The sequence below is a fragment of the Mustela nivalis genome (genome assembly GCF_964662115.1).
Source record: "Mustela nivalis genome assembly, chromosome: 8".
In the NCBI taxonomy this organism is placed as follows: domain Eukaryota; kingdom Metazoa; phylum Chordata; class Mammalia; order Carnivora; family Mustelidae; genus Mustela; species Mustela nivalis.
The window spans coordinates 131,286,007-131,307,538 of NC_139027.1; the positions used below are offsets into that span (position 1 = coordinate 131,286,007).

A 21,532-nucleotide genomic window follows, 5' to 3' on the forward strand; every position below is an offset into this window, starting at 1 on the left:
CTGCCACGTGCTGCTGACTTTTCCAGAAACCAGGCACCAAGCAGTAAACAGAGACAAAGTCCCAGCTCACACGAGCTTATGTCCTAGTGAGAATAAGACGAACAGTAAATGTGTTTTTAAATAAGGTGGTTCCAGGGGTGTGAATTCCAGCAAAAGGAAGCAGCTGCACCAGAGTGACTTATAAGGTGCGGCCGGAGTCGGGGGAGGCTGAGGAGCTGGCCTGCCCTGGAGTGGTCGGGGACGGTCACAGCTGAGCAGAGACCTGGCTGACCTGGGGCCACCAGCTGTGGGAGGGGTCAGGACTTCCAGCTCTGGTCCCCAGTCTGACCACATCTGCATCACCTGGGAGAGGGTTAGTAATACCGATCTCAGCCAGAACTGGCAGAATCTGCTTTCTGACGGGATCCCCAGGGAGTTGTAGGGACATTAACCTTGGGGACATGCTGGCGTATGAGCAGGTATTGCAGGCAGGGGGACAAGTAAACACACACGTCCTAAAATCTCTTGGTAGCCAGGAAGCAAGGGGGGGTGGCAGTGTCGCAGAAACCCCGCACACTGGGTGGCCGAAAATGACAGGAACGTATTCTCTTACAGTTCTGGAAGTCTGAAGTCCAGACTCCAGGCTTGGTTCCTTCCGGAGGCCCTGGGGGAGAATCTGTTCGTTGCCTCTTTCCCAGCTCCCGCTGGTTGCTGGCAGTCCTGGGCCTGGAGGCCCATCGCTGCCTCCAGCTTCACCCCGCGCTCTTCCCTCTGCGTCTTCATCCAGACTTTCCTCTTGGTACGAGGACTCCAGTCCCTACGTGAGGTCCCACCCCGATCCAGCAGGACCTCATCATAACTTGATGCCATCTGCTAAGACCCTGTTTCCAAATAGGTCACATTCAAATGTCCTGGGGTGAGGACTTGAATCTATCTTTTGAGGCGGACACAGATCAACCCATAATAGGCCCAAAAGATCGGGCTCAGTGAGGTCAGAGAAGAGGCAAGTCACAGCAGGCCTGTGGACCCCGTGAAGGGAAGCCGAGGACGTTGTGACTGATGGGGAAAAGAGCTCTGGGAGGCTGTGAGGACAGCGGACGGAGGGAGCCAGGGTCGGCGCAGATGCAGGAGAATCAGCGAGGAAGTGAGGTGGTCCCATGGAAAGAAATGCTAGAGCCGTGGAGGTGGAGAAAAGGGGGCAGTCTTCCAGGGCTTTCAGGGACCCTGTGCACAGAAATCAGCGACGGTATTTAAGTGGGGGGGGGCACCAGGGGCGAGGACTCAGTCCCGTCTCTTCCCAGAAAACATCTTTTTTGCACATCTGGCCAGTGAAAACTGGGTGTGTTATCTCTTTGGGGAGGAGGGCAGTCATGCAAATGCCTGGTGCTCTCCCCGTGGCCAAGTGGCCACAGCCCTCCGGCCTCTTGACCATACGACACCTGGCGATGTCCTCTCTTTCGGGTCTGCTTAGTTGAGATGCACGCCCCTGAAGCGATCTTTGTCGTCAGGGGAATGTGACACACTGATCGGTCCAGGCTGTGTCACATACTCCGACCCTGCCAAATTTCCACCAGAGCAGTATAAGGTACATCTACCCCAGGGCCTTCCCTGGGCACTAGATCAGTGACAATCTCTCTCCATCATGAGTAACTTGTCTCAGAAGCCCTGATATTTATGGATTACCACTCCTGACAGTCCCTCCAGAGGAGATCCTTGGCAGTAAGAACCATGCACTTGGTCTTGGGATCCACTGTGACCCTCTGATCTGTTTCCGCCCCACTGAGTAAAGACACATAGTCCATCCTTCCCCGTATTGGATCAGATCATGTCACTCCTCTGCTGAAAACGCTTCATGTGAGGCTTCTGCTGTATCAGAAATAATGCCAGTGCCTCACAGTGACCTCCCTGCAACCAAGCCCTGTTTGATTCAGCCCCCGAAGACCTCTCTGACCTTGTGACACATACCACACCCCCATCTCTCCATTTCATGCACACTGGCTTTCCTTGCACTCCTTATACCTCAGGGCTTTTTTATTTTACTCTTGCCCCCAACCTGAAATGCTCTTCCCCCAGATCTTCTGTGTGGCTAGCTCCTTCTGTCCATTTAGCTTCTGCTCGATTGCCACCTCCTCTAGGAAGCCCTCCAGCTCTGTCGATCCTCTGCATAACTGCCGTGCACAAACAGCAACATTAAGTCTGGAGTGTGCTCTCGATTGCCACTTGCCTTTTCCCAGCTGGCGCCACGTGTTGGCTCTCTCTGCAGCCCAGCACATGTGAATCTGCACGTGGTCGCCTCTGCTCGGCAGCACTGTTGCCCTTCTCGGCCCCTCTCCCCATCTCTGCCCCGACATCACTCCTGCTCGTGCGGCAGAGAGGCAGTGACAGGCAGCTATCTGCAACAGCATTCTCAGGAATGTGGATTGTTTTATTGCCAGTTAAATATGCTTTACGCTACCTGTGAATGAGGCCATTGTGACATTTAGCAACTGATTTGATTAAACGCAGATGTGGGCTGGACTCCACGTGCAGCCAAGATGCAGGAAGACGGGCTCCGGGTGCATATTTGGATTTTTTTTTTTTTTTAAGACGGCAAAATAGACTAGATGACTCAGTGCCAGCAAATGGGCGTGGATGCCTCCCTCCCCGGCATGTGTGGACCATGCATTCCTGTTGGTCTTAGAGCTCAAAGCTCAACCTCGATCTCCCCAAATTTTTAAATGGTAGATCAAAGGAATACTAGCTAACATTGTTGACATCATGATAGTGATTATTAACACATCAAGTATAATAATCCCAGCTACCATTTATGGGACATTTACTCTGTGTGGACTCTCCCTTTTATATGCCGTATCTTACAGAATCCTCATAATAAACCAAATAAATAAACTGTTTAGTTCCATTTTACATATGGGGAAACTGAGGCTTAGCACTTTCAACCACTGTCCGTAGTCATCAGGGCAAATAATCAATTATGCGTGGATTCTCTGTCGTCTCCCACCCCTGCCAGGCCCCAAGATCCAAGAAGACAGGCCCTAGCTCTTTCCCAAAACAGAAATCGTAGCACACACTAGGCAGTCAGCAAATATTTATTGAACAAAAGAGTGACTGCCTAGATGAACACAGGAGGTCAAGGGCAAGGCCAGAGCTAGTCAGGTCAAGGCAGGGCTTGGCCTTCACCACGAGGTATTCTGGGCAAAGAAAAGAAACAGAGCCCCAAACCTGGGGAGATCTGGGATTTGTCCTTTTGTGGTCAAATGGGCTACAGATAGAGTGCCTGGCTGGGTGGGGCTCACTTCTGTCTGCCTACTTGTGGCTTTTCCATTTTACACATTACCTGGCGATAACTTTTTCTATCACCCCTGGCTACACACCCAGTTCTTTTCACTGGCTGCCCTGGTGTGTTTTCAGCAGTTTTGAACACTGGCATCAGTAAGACTTCATTAAGATGAACAAGTACTAGTTTTTGAGTATGATGTGGACTCGGGACAGTAGGTCCCTTGGCTGTGGGCAAAGAAATCATACAGTGGATTCCAAAGCAAGTAGCATCGATGAGGGGCCGCTTTTCACTGGGATCATCCACGAGGCTTTCTTTCCGCTGCTGGGAGTGACACGTCAAGCCTGTGGTGACAGGGACATGGGGTTGGCTGGAGAACCGAGGCAGGCAGTGACCTGTGCTGTTTCCCAGAGCTGCTGGGAAGGCAGGGCCGCATGCTGGCTGGGCGCCACGGCTTCAGGGTCAGGCCGACCCGGGCTTGAACCCTGCTCTGCCACTTCCCACTAGGACCGACTTCCTAGGCTTGTGGTCTAGATGAAGCAAGACACTGCTTGTATGATGACTAGCCCTAGGGAAGGAAAGGCTCGGTAAATGGAGGCCGTTCTTATTATTTTATTATTATTCATCTAAGTGCTAATGCCAGTAACTAAGATTTCCAAGGGCTTGGGTTCACTTAAAGCTGAGCTTGGCCCAAGAGAAGGAGGAGAGGTTTTCATGGTGACTGTCACCATCTCCTTGGAAAGCAGAGGGAATCCAGAAGGCAACAAGCCCAAGAAGGATGTGCACAGAGAAATGTGAATTAAAGACTACAAGGCAGATATCCTGTTAGTCCTATTAGAATAGCAACCCTTAGCTGTTGCTGGGGATGCAGGGGTGGGGGGCCATCAGCACTGCGGGGGAGGGAGGTGTGCACCTGCAGCCAGGAGCTCTCGCCCGGCCCTTAGGGAGACCGGGTCTTAGGACAAGGGGACCCAGCCGTCCCACTTCTGGGGACACATCCCAAGGAGATGAACACACAGGTTCACAGGGGATGGCCCAAGGGTGTTCGTGATGTCCTGGGTGGAGATGGAGGTGCACCAGGCAGATACCAAGAACACACACAAAGGGCGGGCAGGGCAGTTGCCAGGACAACAGGGAAGCAGTGCCTCCGGCGATGGGGTCAGAGCCCAAGGACTTAGTGCCGGGCCAAAAAGATGGGGAAACCGTACGGAATATAATGAAACGGAACAAACAGGACAAACTCACAGCAACGTAGACGGGTCTTAAGAACTTCCTGATGAGTGAAAAAAAACGAGAAATCACAGGAAATGTAACACAGAATTCACAAAAGTTACGTAGCTGCCCACACAGCACCGGGCACACTTTTTCAGGAAAACATAGAAACAGTTGGGACATGCCTCAGCCCTGCTAGAATTACTGCCTATGAAGTGATAAGGAATGAAAGGAAACACTTTTTTTTTTTTTTTTTTTTTTTTTTAAAAAGAGAGGTCTTGGGTGTACTGGTGAGGAAAACGTGTCATGAACTTGAATTCACTTGACAATTAGTCCGCCTGCATTTTGCGGGATGGAGAAAGAGGGTGGGCTGGTGTCCGCGACTGTCCACACGGGCTCCCCGACGCTGGTGGAGGCCCAGTTCCAGAGACATAGAGGATCCCTCTGTGTCTTGTCTAGCAGGTATAAATCTTGATCTGTAAGCTCGGGGAGGTAAAAAGTGGATCTGACTTTATTTTCAGCCTTTCAACATGATTTCTAGTGGGAGCTACCATTTCCCGGGGCCGGTGGCAAGTTTCATTGTAGTCTTTCAAGGCTTTCCCCAAATTCTCCAGAATTTTGGCCACGGGTCTGGCATCTTACCCCAAGCCAGTGTGTTACGGTGTCCGGGACTCCCCATCCTCCCTCATTGAGACCCAGGCTGCTGCCGACCTGGCCACTCTCTCATTCTGTGAGGCTCCTTCTGTCTGGGGTTCTCCGTCGCTGTGTCTTTGCCACACTGTGGGCACAGCAATGTTTCCTTGTTCTCTCCTCCTAGACCAGAGGTCACAAACTGGAAACCCACAGGCCACATCCCCTGCAAATATGTTTTTATTTGTTTTGGGGTGGGTTTTTTTTTGGGGGGCCCCAACTAATTTATATTTGTTGCCTATATATAAACATTGGGAAATTTCATATATAAACCCAGATTTTTCACTCCTTTGGAAAAATCAGAAGCCTGGCTACATTAAATCACACTTCTGGGGACAGAGGTCAGTTAGAGCTGAGCAGCAGGGTATCAGGAATGCTTTGAACGGCTAGTAACAAAAAGCCCAACTAATCTTGGCTTAACCCAGAATAACATTTATTGTGCATCTAGCAAGAAGTCTGACCCTAAGATTGGTTTGGTAGCTCATTTTTACCTTAAGGAGGAGAAGCCTGGGAGGAGAAGCCCCAGGTTCTTTTTATCCTTCCAATCCTTCATCCTCAATGTGTGGGCCTTTTGTTTTTATATTTGTAGCCTCATGTCCCAAAATAGCTGCTGTAACTCCAGGCATTACATCTTTACATAATCTAGGGGAGGAGCTGGCAGGGGAATAAAAGAAAAGTCTTTCCCAGAAGCCCCTTCTTCTAGCTGGAACTAGATCACACAGCCATCCCAGAACTGCAGGGGAAACTGGGAAAACAAGAGAAGTAACTGCCAAGGAGAAAGGAACTGAGAATGCCTGTGGAGAACCAAGCAGTGTCTGCCACAAGCTGCTGCCCCCTTAAATAAAACTGTGCATCCCAGGGGCGCCTGGCTGGCTCTGGCAGTATAGCATATGACTCTTGATCTTGGGGTTGTAAAGTTTGAGCCCCACATCAGGTGTGGAGATTAGTCAAAAATAAAATCTTTAAAAACAAAAAAACTGCACATTCCAGTTTGCCACAATCCCCACCACCCCCTATTGTTCCCCAACACTGATACTATGTGTCAGTTGCCATTTACCGTTGTGGCTGCACCAGTTCCTTCCCTCACCTCCTTCTCCTGTTGGGCCTGGAATGTTCTGAGGGCTGCCTATCTCGGACTCAGTGCACACAGCCCTTTCCCGTGAAGGGGAGGCTTGCTACTTTCTCTGTACCTGTGTGTGGGTACAGAGAATCCCTCTTCCTCGGGACTCCTTGGTCATTCTCGTTTTCTTCCCCTGCCCACCACCTTGCCTTCCCTCTTGCCCTACCCCATTTCTCTAGCCAGTGGGCTCTCCCATCCCCCCAAGAGAATCCTTCCTTTGGATTTCTTAAGCCATTTTGCCTACATCAATCTAATTCTCAGGTGACCCACCAACTGGGACCAGTGTACAAACTCACTGGCCTATGATAACATAAGGACAGTACTGAGAGTAAGAGAGAGAAATTTCTCAGCAGTTAAAGACTAAATTCCGCTCCAGCCACCAGGCACACAATCGCTGGCGCATCTCAGCAGAGGAGGCAGAGCCGTTTGGGGGTATGGTATCACACAGTAAATTATGTGTGGCACAAGTTGTGTGCTAGTTAGGCAACCATGTCTTTGTCCTTCCCTGACAGTTTGAAAGCATTAGCCTGCACCTCAAATCCTCCCAGACTCCAGGGCTTAAACATCAGAACACAAGAGCTGGGATAACTCCTTTCTGCTCATTCTTCTGCCCCCCCTGTGCATCCCAGCTCAGGACCCAGGACCCTGATAGGACTGGAAGGAGAAGCCCCAGTTACCCTGACATGCTTGCCCTCCTCCCCTCATCCCACAATGGCTTGTGATTGTGACTTGTGATTGTGTGGCAAGGAGTAGCAGGGGGAGGAAGGAACAGTGAAACCACATCGTGCCCCTCGGAGCACTGTGGGAGCGCTTTCTCCGCAGGGAAGTTGGAGAGAAGTGTCCAGAAAGTGCACACCTCTCAGCACGTTCCCTAGTATCTCTCCATTAAACATCCCCATATGAATATGGTTCCCGGTTGTCTTGTCTGCCTTGTAAAACCCCAGTAGCGCATCAGGCTCTGGCTTCACGGGGAATTCTCCAGAATCGGGGCGGGTGCCACCGCTTTTGCATAGTTACCTCCGTGGTGGGGCTGACGGGGTGCGGGGGTCGCTCAGCAGGGAGGGCTCAGCATCTTGGGCCAGTACCAGTGCAGTCAGCACGTTCGCTTCCCAGTTTACATGGAGCGCGTCCCCCAGCGGACTGGCCCTCCTGACAGCAGTAATAAAGGCGGTGGGTCTTTGCGCCCTGACAGCGGTCGAAAGATCCCAAATGCCACCTGTACTGTACGGGGGCCCCTGCACATGAGAGCTGTTCCGTGATCTCAGAAAGTGGCCCACTGTTGCCGCGGAGAGGCGGACCCAACTTGTCTCCCCCACCCCCAACCCCAATTCCGAAGAGCCTTCTGCAGGGAATCTCACAGCCTGGTCAGATGAAGCCGTGATCCTTCCAACAAAGGGGAAGGAGAAAATAGGAAGGGAACGTGAGGTTGGTGCCGAAGAGGTGGGGACAGGCGTGGTTCCCTGGTGGGTGAGCACAAGGAATCCCAGAGCTGCCGATACCATCTCTTATCTCAAAGCCCGAGGAGCACCCAGGAGAATGGCAGAGGGAGAGGTCCTGAACTCCTGGGGCGGCTCCGTACCCCACCTTTGTTGTCGCCTGGGAGGCCAGCTGTGGGACGCTGCTGGGGGGGCAGTGGAAGCAGCAGTTTTGTTTTACTTTCAGAGGAGGTCAAAGTCACGTAATAGTAACCAGTTCAGAGTGCACAGCTGGTGGCGTCTAGTGCCTTCATTTTGCAAACATCACCTCTGTCCAGCTCCAAGATATTCTTATCACCCCAGAAGGAAAGCCCACCACCCACAAAACTCTCACTTCCGCTTCAGCTCTGCCCCCAGCTCCCAGCAGCCACGTCTCCGTGGATCACTCTCTGGGCCTCTCATATAAATGCAAATCAAACCATAAGTTGTCTTTGACATCTAACTTTTTCCATTCAACTATGTTTCTGACTTCATCCACACTGTAGCAGGTGTCAGGACTCCATTCCTTTTTACAGCTGAATAATGTTCCATTGTCTGCCTGTGCCACAGTCCATTTATCCATCCACCAGCCGATGGACACTGGGCATGGTCTGCCTTTTGGCTATTGTGAATAGCACTGCAGGAACATTTGTGGACAGTTTTTTGTCTGAACCTCTGTTTTCAACTCTTTGGGGTGTGCACCCAGGAGGGGGATTGCTGGGTCACTTGGTAATTCTGTGTGCACCTTTGGGAGGCATCAGCAAGCCTCCCTCCACAGCAGCTACACACCTTACACTCCTACCCGCAGTGTGCAAGCTTTCTGGTTTCTCCACATCCTCGCCAGCACTTGCTTTTTCCACTTTGTGAGAGTTTGGGGGATTTTTGTGGCCGACCTGGTAGACGCCTAAGAGTAGATGTCCAGCAGCTCAGACGCTGTGGGACAAGCCAGGGAATGTTCCAACACTGAGTTTTTGTAAACTACAGAATACTATCTACCTTGGAGGAAGGACAGCTGCAATGAACAAGTCCTGTGCATAACAACGTGCAACGCAGGGGGTGTCTTTCCTTGGCCCCGAGCCCACCTCCAGGGGCTGGATCACCCAGGACTCCACATGTTCACTGTGGCGAAGGGTCAGGGGTTTTTCCTTCATTTAGTGTAAAAGACAATAAAAATGAATCTCTAGAACTTGCATTCTGATTGGGGGCAGGGGGAGCAGAAAATGGTTCTCCGATTGGGGGCAAAAACACCTCACTCTTTTGCGTGACTCACAAATATACCTAGATACCAAAACAGATACGCGATTATCTATAATCGCGTAGAATTTCACGGGAGAAGGGGTTAAGTAGAAGAAAAATACCAAAAAGTACGGGACAATCATAAAAAAAATATAGAGAGAAACAATGACATTTTTAAAAAGACACACCAATTACAAGTCCTGATTTTTTAGTGTCAGATTCGGCAGACAAGGGACGTCCTACATGCCCTCTCCCGGTTTCTTTGCTCATCCAGAACACCTAGCGAGCAGGTCCCAGCCCATAGTCCACAGCTCAGTAATGCTTTGTAATGCATCACTGCTTTGGATCTGGAACCATCTTAAGTCTCCGTGTATTTATCCACTTGATTGCGTTCTGTCTCCTCCGTGAATGTAAGCTTCAGCCCCTTACGCCACATCCACAACCGTGCCTGACACCGTGATCCATTTCAGTAGGAACTGTATTGTTGATTATTTAAGTAACCTCTGCATCCAGCATGGGACTCGAACTAATGACTGTGAGATCAAGAGTCACAGCCTCTTCCAACTGAGCCAGCTGGGTGCCCCCGTTACTGTATTGTTGAATACATGGATGGATATCCACTTGAAAATCATATCGCTGAGATGGTGATTCTGGTCTGCAAATGCGTCAGGGGTCCAAGCTCTTTACATCTTCTTGATGCTCAGCCGTGTGATCCCAGATGACCCTATTTTGCAGGCCCTACCCCTGCCCTGTAAGGGCATACTCAGGAAATTGTACACATTAACTTATTACCCTCCCCTTGACTAGAACTCATCACATGGCCACACCCACCACACTGGGAAAAGTAGTGTATATCAGGCACGTGCCCAGCTTAAAAGCAGAGACACTATTGACATGAGACAGGAGGGGTGAATGGATATTGGGGGTGGCCCTAGCAGGACTGCGCCATCACTTTAGGAAAGGAACATTTTCCATATCTCACCCTTGCCTTCCCCAATCCTCCCGTGGGCACTCCACCAGCCAGATGGAGGCAAGAAGTTGGTGTTTAACATTCCAGCTCAAGATGTCCATTTGGAAAACCCACATATTATGGCACAAGATTTCTGGGGCCACATGCCCCCGCCCTACTGGGTCTTCAGGCAGGGGATGGCTGTCTCCCCCTGCAGGGGCTCTGGGAATGCCCTCCGCACACCACAGTTTGTTTGTGGTTGCAAACAAACAAGAGGCTGTTTGGGGGAAAGAATACCAAGGGGCCAGACTGTGACCTGTTTGTTTTCAAACCTGCTCAATGTTTGTCATTCAGAAGATGGATGCAAAAGAAAAGAGAAATCTGAACAGAAGATACTGCGGCCAGGGCTCTTCCTAGGGCAGTGTGTTTCTAAGCTTTAGCAGGTAGGGTCACCATGGTAACCATGGCCCCAAAAATGATTTAGAATGGAATAGGCTGGCCTAGACCTTCTGCGGATGTGTCTGAACAGGCCATTGAGGACAGAAAGGGATCTCAGCGTGCCACGCTATTGTGGACAAATTCTGTGGGTTCTGGCCCTTGGACCAGGTGTCATGGACACGCCGAGGTGTGGCCATGTTCCTGGTCCTCCTCTCTTCGGCCGGCTGACTCTAACCCAACCTTCAGAGGTTAGTGTAGGTGTCACTTCTCCAGGGAAAGCTTCCCCGGCAGGCATTACAGAACCCGTCCCGGGGTCCAGCACAGAATCCTTCTCACCCCTGGGTATGGGAAGAGTTTATTTTGCAGATTTCCCTTTGGAGCCATTTCAGTATTTTAGCTAATTACAAAACACATCTGAAAACTCCTCAAAGTTGATAGCAAACTTTTATAGACCTAACGGCATATTGAGTTGTTTGGCATAGCCATACAGAAAGGAGACTTAATTGACCCTTATTTTTACTTTTTTCTTTTTTCTTTCTCCCTCCTGATGTTCCAAGAGTCCTTTTTAAAATTTTCTGCCTGGGGGCACCTGGGTGGTTCAGTGGGTTAAAGCCTCTGCCTTGGCTCAGGTCGTGATCTCAGGGTCCTGAGATTGAGTCTCCAGGGACCTGGGATCAAGCCCCACATCGGACTCTCCGCAGGGAGCCTGCTTCCTTCTCTCTCTCTGTCTGCCTCTCTGCCTACTTGTGATCTCTGTCTGTCAAATAAGTAAATAAATTCTTTTAAAAAAAAATTTTCCTGCCTGTTCCAAGAACTTCCTGTACTCACCTTCTCAGAGTATGTCTGCTGTGACAGATTTTCTTAGTTTTCCTTCATTTAAGAATGTCTTGATTTTCCCTTTTCCCCTAAAGGATATTTTCTCTGGATGTAGGATTCTGGGTTGAGAAATGTATCACTTCCTTCTGGCCAACAAAAATCAACACGCTCGTTCTAAAGTTGATATGTAAATGCTAAGTTTATACATAGAAGCCAAAACAATCTTGAAAAAGAAGAACAAGGGGCGCCTGGATGGCTCAGTGGGCTAAGGCTCTGCCTTTAGCTTGGGTCATGATCCCGGGGTCCTGGGATCGAGCCCTGTATCGGGCTCTCTGCTCAGCGAGGAGCCTGCCTCCCCCTCTCTCTCTGCCTGCCTCTCTGCCTGCTTGTGATCTCTGTCTGTCAAAAAGAAAAAGAAGAACAAAAGGAGAACTTACGCTATCTGATTTCAGAACTTACTATAAAGCTGCAGTAACCAGGTTGGGATGGAATTGGTATAGGCTAGATACGTGGGTGGAACAGGGTCCAGAAATAAACCCTCACATTAACTGTCAACTAATTCTTGGCAAAGTAATGTAATTACTTTGTAATTACTTGTCAAGTAATTCAGTGAGGAAAAGGATAAACTTTTTACAGCAGTGCTGGAACAACCAGATAGCCATATGCAAAAGATTCATTTAGACCCCCACCTCACACCACACACACAGAATTAACTTACATTAGATCATAGAGCTAGAACTGTAAAATTTCTAGAAGAAAACATAGGAAAGAATCTCACCTTGGATTAATCATTAAAAGCAGAATCCATAAGGAGGATATTGATTTAAAAAGAGAGAGAGAGAGAGAGAGCTTCTGCTCTTCAAAAGACACCACAAAGAAAATGAAAGAACAAGCTATAGACTTGGAGGTGATATCAGATACCCACCATGTACCTGATAAAGGACTGTGTCCAGAGCATATAAGAAATTCTTACAACAAAATTTTAAGAGGACATACCTTTTTTTTTTTTAATGGGCAGAAGATTTGAATAGATCTTCATCTAAAAGATACATGAGGGCGCCTGGGTGGCTCAGTGGGTTAAAGCCTCTGCCTTTGGCTCAGGTCATGATCCCAGGATCCTGGGATCGAGCCCCACATTGGACTCTCTGCTCGGTGGGGAGCCTGCTTCCCTTCCTCTCTCTGCCTGCCTCTGTCTACTTGTAATCTCTGTCTGTCAAATAAATAAATAAAATCTTTTTAAAAAATAAAAATAATTAAAAAAAATAAAAAGATACATGAATGGCTGATAAGCACATGAAAAGATGCCCAACATGGTTAATCGTTGGACAAACACTACCTAAAACCACACAGAAATACCACTGCATCCCTACTGGAATGGCTATGATCAAAAAGACCAAAAATACCAAGTGCTGAAGAAAACGGAAGTCTCATACACTGCTAGTAGGTTCGTGAAATGGCACAGCCACTCAGAAGACACTTTGACTGTGTCTTTAAAAAGGAAAACATACTCTTGCCACATGATTTCACACTCCTACTCCCTGGGATGTGCCCAAGGGGAATGAAAATATATATCCACACAAGGACTCATAGGAAATATTTAGAGCCCCTTTATCTGGAATAGCCCCAAGTTGGATGCGGTGCATCCCCATACTCGGTACAATTCAGCAATGAGAAGCAATGAACTGCTGGTCCAGGGATGGGCTTCTGCAGCCTTATGCGGAAGGAGGAGGCCAGATACAAGTACATCTCTTCTGATCCCCCTTCTGTGAAATTTCTAGAAAAGGCGAAACTCCAGAATCAGCAGTGGCTTAGCTGCCTGATGCTGGGGGAGTGGTTGGGGGTGACTGCAGAGAGGCACAAGGGAACTTCGGGGGAGATGGAAATGTTCTGAAACCGCACTGTGGTAACGGGCGCACAATTATACGGATTTACTTTAAAAAATCATCCAACTGACCCCAGTGGAGGAATTGTATAGTATATAAGTTATAACCCCCAAAAGAACAGTTTATAAAGCAGCAGCAACAGCAGCACAGAGAGGTGTTGAAAACTCAAGTCAGACGGCCAGGTTCCCGCCCCAGCAGCTGTCACTTACTCTCTGTGCTCCCTTGGGCACGTCGCTTAACTTTTTTGGGTCTCAGTTTGTCCAGGAAGAGCTCAGAACGGCACCTGAAACACACAAGTTCACCACGGCTCTTCCTGCAGCCGCACTCTTCCCTCCCTGGGCTCCTGCCTCTCTCCCCTGCCAAGCGAATTCTTGCTTAGGATCTGTGCGCTCAGTAGGCGTGAACACTCCTTTCCCAGGCTATGTCCATCGCTGGCACGTGTCCACTCCGGTGTCACCTCGGAGAGGCCTTCCCTGACCACTCAATCTTCAGTGACACCCTGGGCACCACTCACTCATTCATTCAGTAAATCGCATTTTCTAGTACTAATAATAAAGTAACATTTTTACTCCCATTTTACAGATGGGGCAACTGAGGCTCAGAGGGCAAAAGTCCTTTTGTGCATGTATTTAGTTCACCACCATTCAGTTTACTCATTTACCACCTCGCACCCCTTAGAATGGTGACTGTCAAAAAAAGAAGGAAAAGGAAGGGAGGGAGGAAGAGTTGACCAGGATGTGGAGAATTTGGATCCCTGTGCACTGTTGGTGGGAAGGTAAAATGATGGAATGCTGGAAACTACAGTAAGTGGTTCCTCAAAAAATTAAAAAGCAAATGATTATATCCAGTAATTCTACTTCTGGGTATCTACCCAAAAAGGCTTGAAAGCAGGGTCTAAAAGAACCATTGGGATCCCCATATTCATAGCAGCATTATTCACAATAGCACAATGGACGCAATCCAAGTGTCCACCGGCAGACAAATGAATAAACAAAATGTGGCATATGGTCCTAACTAGGGTGCGCTGCTCAGTGGGTTAAGCCTCTGCCTTCAGCTCAGGTCATGACCCCACGGTCCTAGGATCGAGCCTGGCATCGGGCTCCCTGCACCACTACCCCTGCTCTTCCTCTCTCTCTCTCTCTGTGTCAAATAAATAAATAAAATCTTTTTTTTTTTAAATATAGTATATGGGGGCTCCTGCGTGGCTCAGTGGGTTAAGCCTCTGCCTTCAGCTCAGGTCATGATCTCAGGGTCCTGGGATCGAGCCCCACATTGGGCTCTCTGCTCAGCGGGGAGCCTGCTTCCTCCTCTCTCTCTGCCTGCCTCTCTTCCTACTTGTGATCTCTCTCTCTCTGGCAAATGAATAAATAAAATCTTTGTAAAATTTTTAAAAAAAAATTTTTAAATGTCGTGTATGGTACAATGGAATGTTATGCTGGCATCTGCAGCAATATGGACAAAACTCGAAGACGTGATGCTAAATGAAATAAGCCAATCACAAGAGGACAAGTACTACGTGATTCCGCTTATGCGCAGCTCCTAGAATAGTCCCATTCGTAGAGAAAGTAGAATGGTAGAGGCCCGGGGCGGAGGGAGGGGAGGAATGGGGAGTTATTATTTAATGGGGACACAACACAGTTTTGCAAGATGAAAAGAATTCTGGGTATGGAAGGTGGAGACGGTCACACAACACCACCAATGTACCGAATGTCACTCAACTGTGTGGTTAGAAATAATTAAACCAGTTAGTTTTATGTCATGGACGCTTACCACAATTATTTTAAAGATGTTATTTATTTATTTAAGAGAGAGACAGCACAAGCAGGGCAGAGAGGGAGAAGCAGACTCCCAGCTGAGCAGGGAGCCCAATGCCGGGCTCGATCCCAGGGCTCTAGGATCATGACCTGAGCCAAAGACGGACACTTAACCGACGGAGCCACCCAGGCGCCCCGGCGTCCCACAATTTTTTTAAATAAATATTTTTGAAATGTTAACTCTTGAGAACCAGAATCTTTATGGCATACACGATCTCATTTATTGCTCACCACAACCCTTTGATGACAGAGTTACTTATTTTATTTCGTGAATTGACAGAACTGAGCAGCAGAGAGATTTGGTAACCTGCCAAGGTCACAGGTTTCATCCCAGGTTGTCAGCCCTCAAAGATCCCACCTGTCTGCCGCATCTTTCTCCTCCACGTCCCTCTCTGACTGTAAGAAACCTCATCTGTACCCATTCCTCCTTCCTGCAGGCACGGCGGGGATCTACCAAGGAGCAAATGGCCTGACCAATGCAGCCGGATTCGGAAGTGTGCACCAGGTAGACGTCGCTCCCTGCCACTTGTATTCCATTTCCTTAAATAGCCCCCTTAAATAAGGGCACCCCGAGAGTCCACTCCCACCCAAGCCCCCCACCAGAAATGCAGTCTCTGATGCCCGGGATTTAGTGACCACAGGAGTCAGATCATGCACAAAAAGACCATCAGAAAGATACAGGGTAGGGGCAGAGAAATTGGAATTACTAGCAGGTTTCCAAGATGACACAAGCGATATTATATATAACATCTTGCCTGAGCCCGAAATGCCCGTGGCTGTTGAATCTAGCATGTACGAAATGCAAATGCTTGTGCTCTCTTGACCTTCTCAAGCGTGAGGCTCCATCATCTTCACCTCTGCGCTCCAGGGCCAAGTGCCCAGCGCACAGTAGGGGTTTTATAAATGCTTGTTCAATCACACCAGGTCAACCCTGTAAAGATGAACACTGGCCAATAGTTTGTCTTGTTTTCCACTTAGTAAAAAAAGAATGAGAGGGGGAACTCTGTCCTATTTGTGCATCTCTTCTATTAAGTCTAAAATTATTTCAAAACTAAATTATTTCAAAACAGTTACTTCAAACATGCTTTCAGGCTGGCATTAAAACAAAATTACCACAAACTAGTTGGGCTTTATGGAATATTTAACGTTTAAATAGGAGGAATGCACTACGTCTTCTTCAATGAGCTAAAGAATCTAAATGATTCAAACCTTGGAAGATTGGGAGATAGTTTCTGTAGTTCTGTATTATTCTGAGTATACTATGTACATGGATAAAATACTCGTAAATACAACAGTCCTTTTTAGTGTGTGGTTCTTCACTCTGGGTGTCTGCCCATTTCACCAAGAGGAGCTTGTCAAATGCCACCTCCAGAAATTCCAATTTTGTAGAGCTGGGGTGGGGGTCCAGGAAGCTGAACTTCCCTTGAGTTTTCATAGGGTTTGAGAAGCATTGGTTTATGGTGGTTCGGGGGCAGAATATTGGAGAGGTAGGGCTGAGGGTCGTGGGGGGAAGGGAGAGAAAAAATGAAACAAGATGGGATCAGGAGGGAGACAAACCATAAGAGACTCTTAATCTCACGAAGCAAACTGAGGGTTGCTGGGGGGAGGGGAAGTGCTACTGTATTTGTACCTCCCATGAACTTAAAATGTCACCCAGTCTCCTGGGTAATGTGGTCCTTATAGTATGTGTATGTGTTTATAGTATGTGTATAGTATGTCCTCTAGTGTATGTGGTCCTTATAACTCATTCATTGGTTCATTGATTTAACTAGTATTTATTGAGTTCCCCTCCATGCCTGGCACTGTTCCAGGTGCTAGGGATATAACAGCAGTCAAGGCAGACACCGACAGAGCCACACCCACATCCCTCAGGGTGCACCTGCTGGGGATTCCCTAGGACCAGAGCACAGGGCAGGAGGGAAGTGCCAGGGAATGAAGACCGCTGACTGCTGAGAGCAGCTCTCAAACAAAGCCTAGCTGGAGACGGTGGATGGACATCCCAGCTCCCTTGCCCCTGGGAAAGATCGCCCTGAGGGTGTTTTATACCATCGCAGTGTTTCCCAGGGGACTTCCTTCCAGTTCCCACTGAAAAGCCCCCAGACTGGCTGCTTTTTTACTTCGTCCCTTCCCTGTCACACTTCCCCATCCCCCAACTGGGGTCTCTTTCGCCTCCCAAATACTTGCACTTGCCTCCTTGTCTCTGAGTCTGCATCTGGGCAAGTCCCTCCCCTCATGGAGCTTTTGTTCTAGTGGGAGGGATGGAGACAGGCCCAGGAGACCCACCCATGAGGCCTCTCACCGCTGTCAGCCTGTGACTGGGCCGACAGAAGGTTCAAACAGGTTCTTCACTAAAACCCCCGTGTGTTTCCCTTTCTAGGACTATCCTTCCTACCCTGGCTTCCCCCAGGGCCAGTATTCCCAGTATTACAGCTCGTCCTACAGCCCTCCTTACGTCCCGGCCAGCAGCATCTGCCCTTCTCCCCTCTCCACTTCTACCTACGTCCTCCAGGAGGCATCTCACAGCGTCCCCAGCCAGAGTTCTGAGTTGCTTGGCGGTAAGTGTAGTCGCTGTCTCGTGGTTATTATTGGCTATGATCTGAGCTCTCCTAGGAAGGGTGGACCAGACATGGGTCCCAGGTGTAACGAACCGGTCACCTAAGAGCTAAATCCAAGCCTCGGATATATTTGGTTGACCTCTCTCTATGTGTGTGTCTTTAATTGTACCCATGTTTAAATTTTTTAACTAAAAATTCTCATTTCTACTTTGCCTTGAGAGTAGATCTGGTCTTCTCTCAAAAGCAAATCTGTATCTGGTCCCTTAGGTCTCCCTTCCTAAGTGACAACATTTGGCTGGCTGAGTAATGTCTGTCCCATTCAGACAGGGCACACGTGATTCCACATCTGGCCAATGTACATCAAGTTCATTACCCACATGGCCCATGCGGGCACTGGAGTTGGTGAGCCCTAGTCCTCAAGGAAGGGAAACTAGTATTTGTTGCCCATCTGCGATGTGCCAAGCATATATCTTGCGGTCTTCTCATTTTACTTATTTGTGTATTGGTTCCACAAATATTTATAAAGCACCTGCTGATTTCCAGGCACTCTTTAGTTTAAGAAATAAAATATAGTGCAACATCGACTTGATTCTTACAGACAGGAATTAAATAATCACATAAATAATTACAGATGATGATAAGGAAAGTCACAATCCTCACAAAAACTGGCTTTTAGGTACTTTCTCTTTTCCAGATAAGAACAATGAAGATCAGAGTAATAAGTAATTTGCTAGTAATTGGTGGAACTGGGATTTGAACCCATGCCTGTTGGGCTTCATAACCAGTGCTCCTGGATATTCAATAGCCACACATAGCTCAGATTATGTTATCTAAAACCCATTTCAGAACAGAAGGGCGGGAGCATCAAACCTTGGTTCTCTCACTGAGAATTCTAGAATCTTTTAAAAAGACCTCATGTGTATGTTTTCAATAGCACAACAGCTTTAAAAATCCCTTCTTTTGGGGTGCCCGGGTGGCTCAGTCAGTTAAACATTTGTCTTTGGCCCAGGTCAAGATCCCAGGGTCCTGGGATCAAACCCTATGTCCGGCTTCCTGCTCAGTGGGGAGTCTACTTCTCCTTCTCCCCTGCCACCCCCTGCTTCTGCGCACATGTGCCCCTTTTCTCTCTCTCAAATAAATAAAATCTTTTTTAAAAAGAGGAATCCCTTTTATTGGTCAGGACTTTTTGACTTCAAAAGATAGAAGATGCAACTCAAAAGTTCAAGCAAAAAAATTGATTTTTTTAAGATTGATTTGTTCATTTTAGAGCGAGGGTGCACACATGAGCGTGGGAAGGGTAAAGGGAGAGAGAATCTCAAGCAGACTCCCACTGAGACGGACACAGGGCTCAGTTATACCACCACGAAATCACGACCTGAGCCAAAACCAACAATCAGACGCTCAACCAACTGAGCCACCCAGGTGTCCCCCAAAAAGGAATTTTTAAACATACGTAATCAAGAAGTATAGGGATTCCAACCTGGGTCCAGGGGTTCAGATGATAATTTGGGGCCTCGGTCTATTTATTCCTCTGGCTCTTCATTTTCCTGGGTTCATTTCACTCTCAAACAGGTTCTCCCATTATGGTGGCAAAGATAGTCACTGGCTGCTCCAGGATTCAGACCTGCCTGCTTATCTACCCCTTAGAGAGATTTCCTCCTTCCTAACAGCCCCTGGAGAGGTCCCAGGCATGCTTCTGTTGGCCCAGCTTCGGTCCCATACCTGTCCTCACACCAGTCTCTGTGGCTATGGATAGAATGCTGGGATGAGACAGCAGACCTGGGTCTCATGCCCATAGCAGGAGCTAGAGTTGGGTCATCGCCACCCAACCCCTACCCAGGGAAAGACAAAAGAGACAGTGGGTGGGCCAAAGAAACAAGTATCCACAACCCATGATTAGGGGTTGGAGCAACATACGGGAGCATCTATGTCCCGACCCCTGGGTGATGTACATCCCTGTGCAACTAACTCAGAGCCAGTGGGTTCATTCATCCAGTGTGCAAACTCTCGGAGAGCTGCTATGCACAGATCTTCTATGAGATGGTTTAGGCTTATCATTAAATGACATGACAGCAATAAATTAGAATGCCCACATGTAAAGTAGATATCATTGCATTTTGTTCTCTTTCCTTTTCAGTGGGTTTTTCAGAATCCATGGATATTCTGGGGCTTGTAGAAGCTAAGCCAACATGACAGTATGTGGCCATTCCTTCAACAAATACTGGTTGATGGTTAGGAAAAGAACAGTAGTGGAGACTAACTTCTTTTGTTCCTGAGGTTGTTGGCACATCACTGGGGACAAGTTAAGTGTCCTTGGTTTGGTGACAAATGGAGATAACATGGCCAGGCATTTTTAAGTCAGTTTTGTTTAAGTAGGCTCCACGTCCAAAGTGGAGACCAGCGCAGGGCTCGAACTCATGACCCTGAGATCAAGACTTGAGCTGAGATCAAGAGTCAGATGCTTGACTGACTGAGCCATGCAGATTCCTTTTTAAACCAGTTTTTAAGGAAGTTTAGGGCTTATGCATTGATTTCCATCATTGTGATTTCATTACAGTATTTAATGAATTCATAGTGCCTAGGTAACAACGTCTAAATTGCTTCCTTTGAAGGGTACGAAGTTTAAAAAACTTTTCTTGGTCATGGTACTAAATTATCTTTGACCATCCTGGTTTTCAGAGTGGGGCCACTCCAACTGACTTCAGAGAGGAGATATAAGCAGGAAATCCTTAAGTGGATGCCACCTTCTATGTATAACTTGGAACTGGATCCCCAAGACTTACTTCCCAAGACTTTGGGCTATGTGGAAAGGTTATCTTTGTTCTCAATTAAGAGCAAACATGAAGGTTCATTGTATCTCCTTGAAATTTTTCTTTATTATGTCCCCCTGTTCTTCACTTATCCCTTGGTCTAAGGTTCAACAATAAGTGGTTGAGATGGTTTTTACTGTGTGTCTAACAAGTTCACATAAAATCTAATGACATAAATAGTTGTCAGCTGTAACTAAGGTCTCTCGCCTCTTTTCCCCAGTGTCTATTATAAACGAAGGGCACATAAGCAAGCACGTGTGCACATGCGTACACACGCGCACACACACACATGCATGCACTCTCTGAAAATTTCCCATAAAAACTCCACTTTTGAAATTCTCCAGGATCTCCTTGAGTGGTTGGTTCCAAATTCCAGAGCCCCAAGAGGTTTATACATTACCGATAGATGGTGTTCCCTCTCTGCACGGCCTGGATACAGTATCCTGATTCCTTCTCCACCCCGGCTCCCAGCCCAGCCTGCATCAATATGCATTAACAATTATATGAAGTCCCAACAACTTACAGATGATTGCAGGGCAATTCGCTGAGGTAGAGGGCAAAATCTGAACATATAATGTTACTCAAGAGAAAAAACAAATTAGTAGTGGTTGCTTAAGGGCTCTTTTCAGACTTTTCAGTATGATGCAGATTATCTAAAAAGATAATTGGATAGACTTTGGAGTTCCTGGTTCTCATGCCTTTGGATTCCAGGACTTATACTGGTAGGTCCTGCAGACCTATACCGGGAGTCCTCCAGACTCCCCCTACCCAGTTATCAGGCCTTCAGCCTCAGACTAAATTATACCATTGGCCTTCTTGGTTTTCCAGCTTGTGAACACCAGATTGTGGGACTTCCTGACTTCTTTTTTTTTTTTAAGATTTTATTTATTTCTTTGACAGAGAGAGAGAGAGATCACAAATAGGCAGAAAGGCAGGCATAGGGGGGAAGCAGGTTCCCTGCTGAGCAGAGAGCCCGATGCGGGACCTTGATCCCAGGACCCTGGGACCATGTCCTGAGCTGAGGGCAGAGGCTTAACCCACTGAGCCACCCAGGTGCCCCAACTTCCTGACTTCTATAATTGCAAGAGCCAATTCCTATAATAAATATATATATATATATAGGCACCTGTATATATATATTACATGCATCCTATTGGTTCTTTTCTTGGGAGAATCCTGATTAATATACCATGAGTCAAAGAAATAAACAAAAGAAAATGTAAAAGTATTTTGAATTTAAAAATTAAAACAGGATATGTCAAAATTTTAGAATGTCACAAGAACAGTACATAAAGGGGAAAT

General features: G+C 47.7%; 1 protein-coding gene across 5 annotated transcripts in view; it reads left to right on the forward strand.

The window, feature by feature from the left end:
- The window catches only part of EYA2 (EYA transcriptional coactivator and phosphatase 2), a 272,621-nt gene that overhangs the window by 151,301 nt on the left and 99,788 nt on the right, over positions 1-21,532 (forward strand). For all 5 annotated transcript variants that reach the window (XM_082744870.1, XM_082744873.1, XM_082744874.1 and 2 more), the window contains 2 exons: positions 15,303-15,370; positions 17,243-17,420. In XM_082744870.1, the coding sequence (XP_082600996.1) occupies positions 15,303-15,370; positions 17,243-17,420 (246 nt within the window). The remainder of the gene's footprint in view (positions 1-15,302; positions 15,371-17,242; positions 17,421-21,532) is intronic.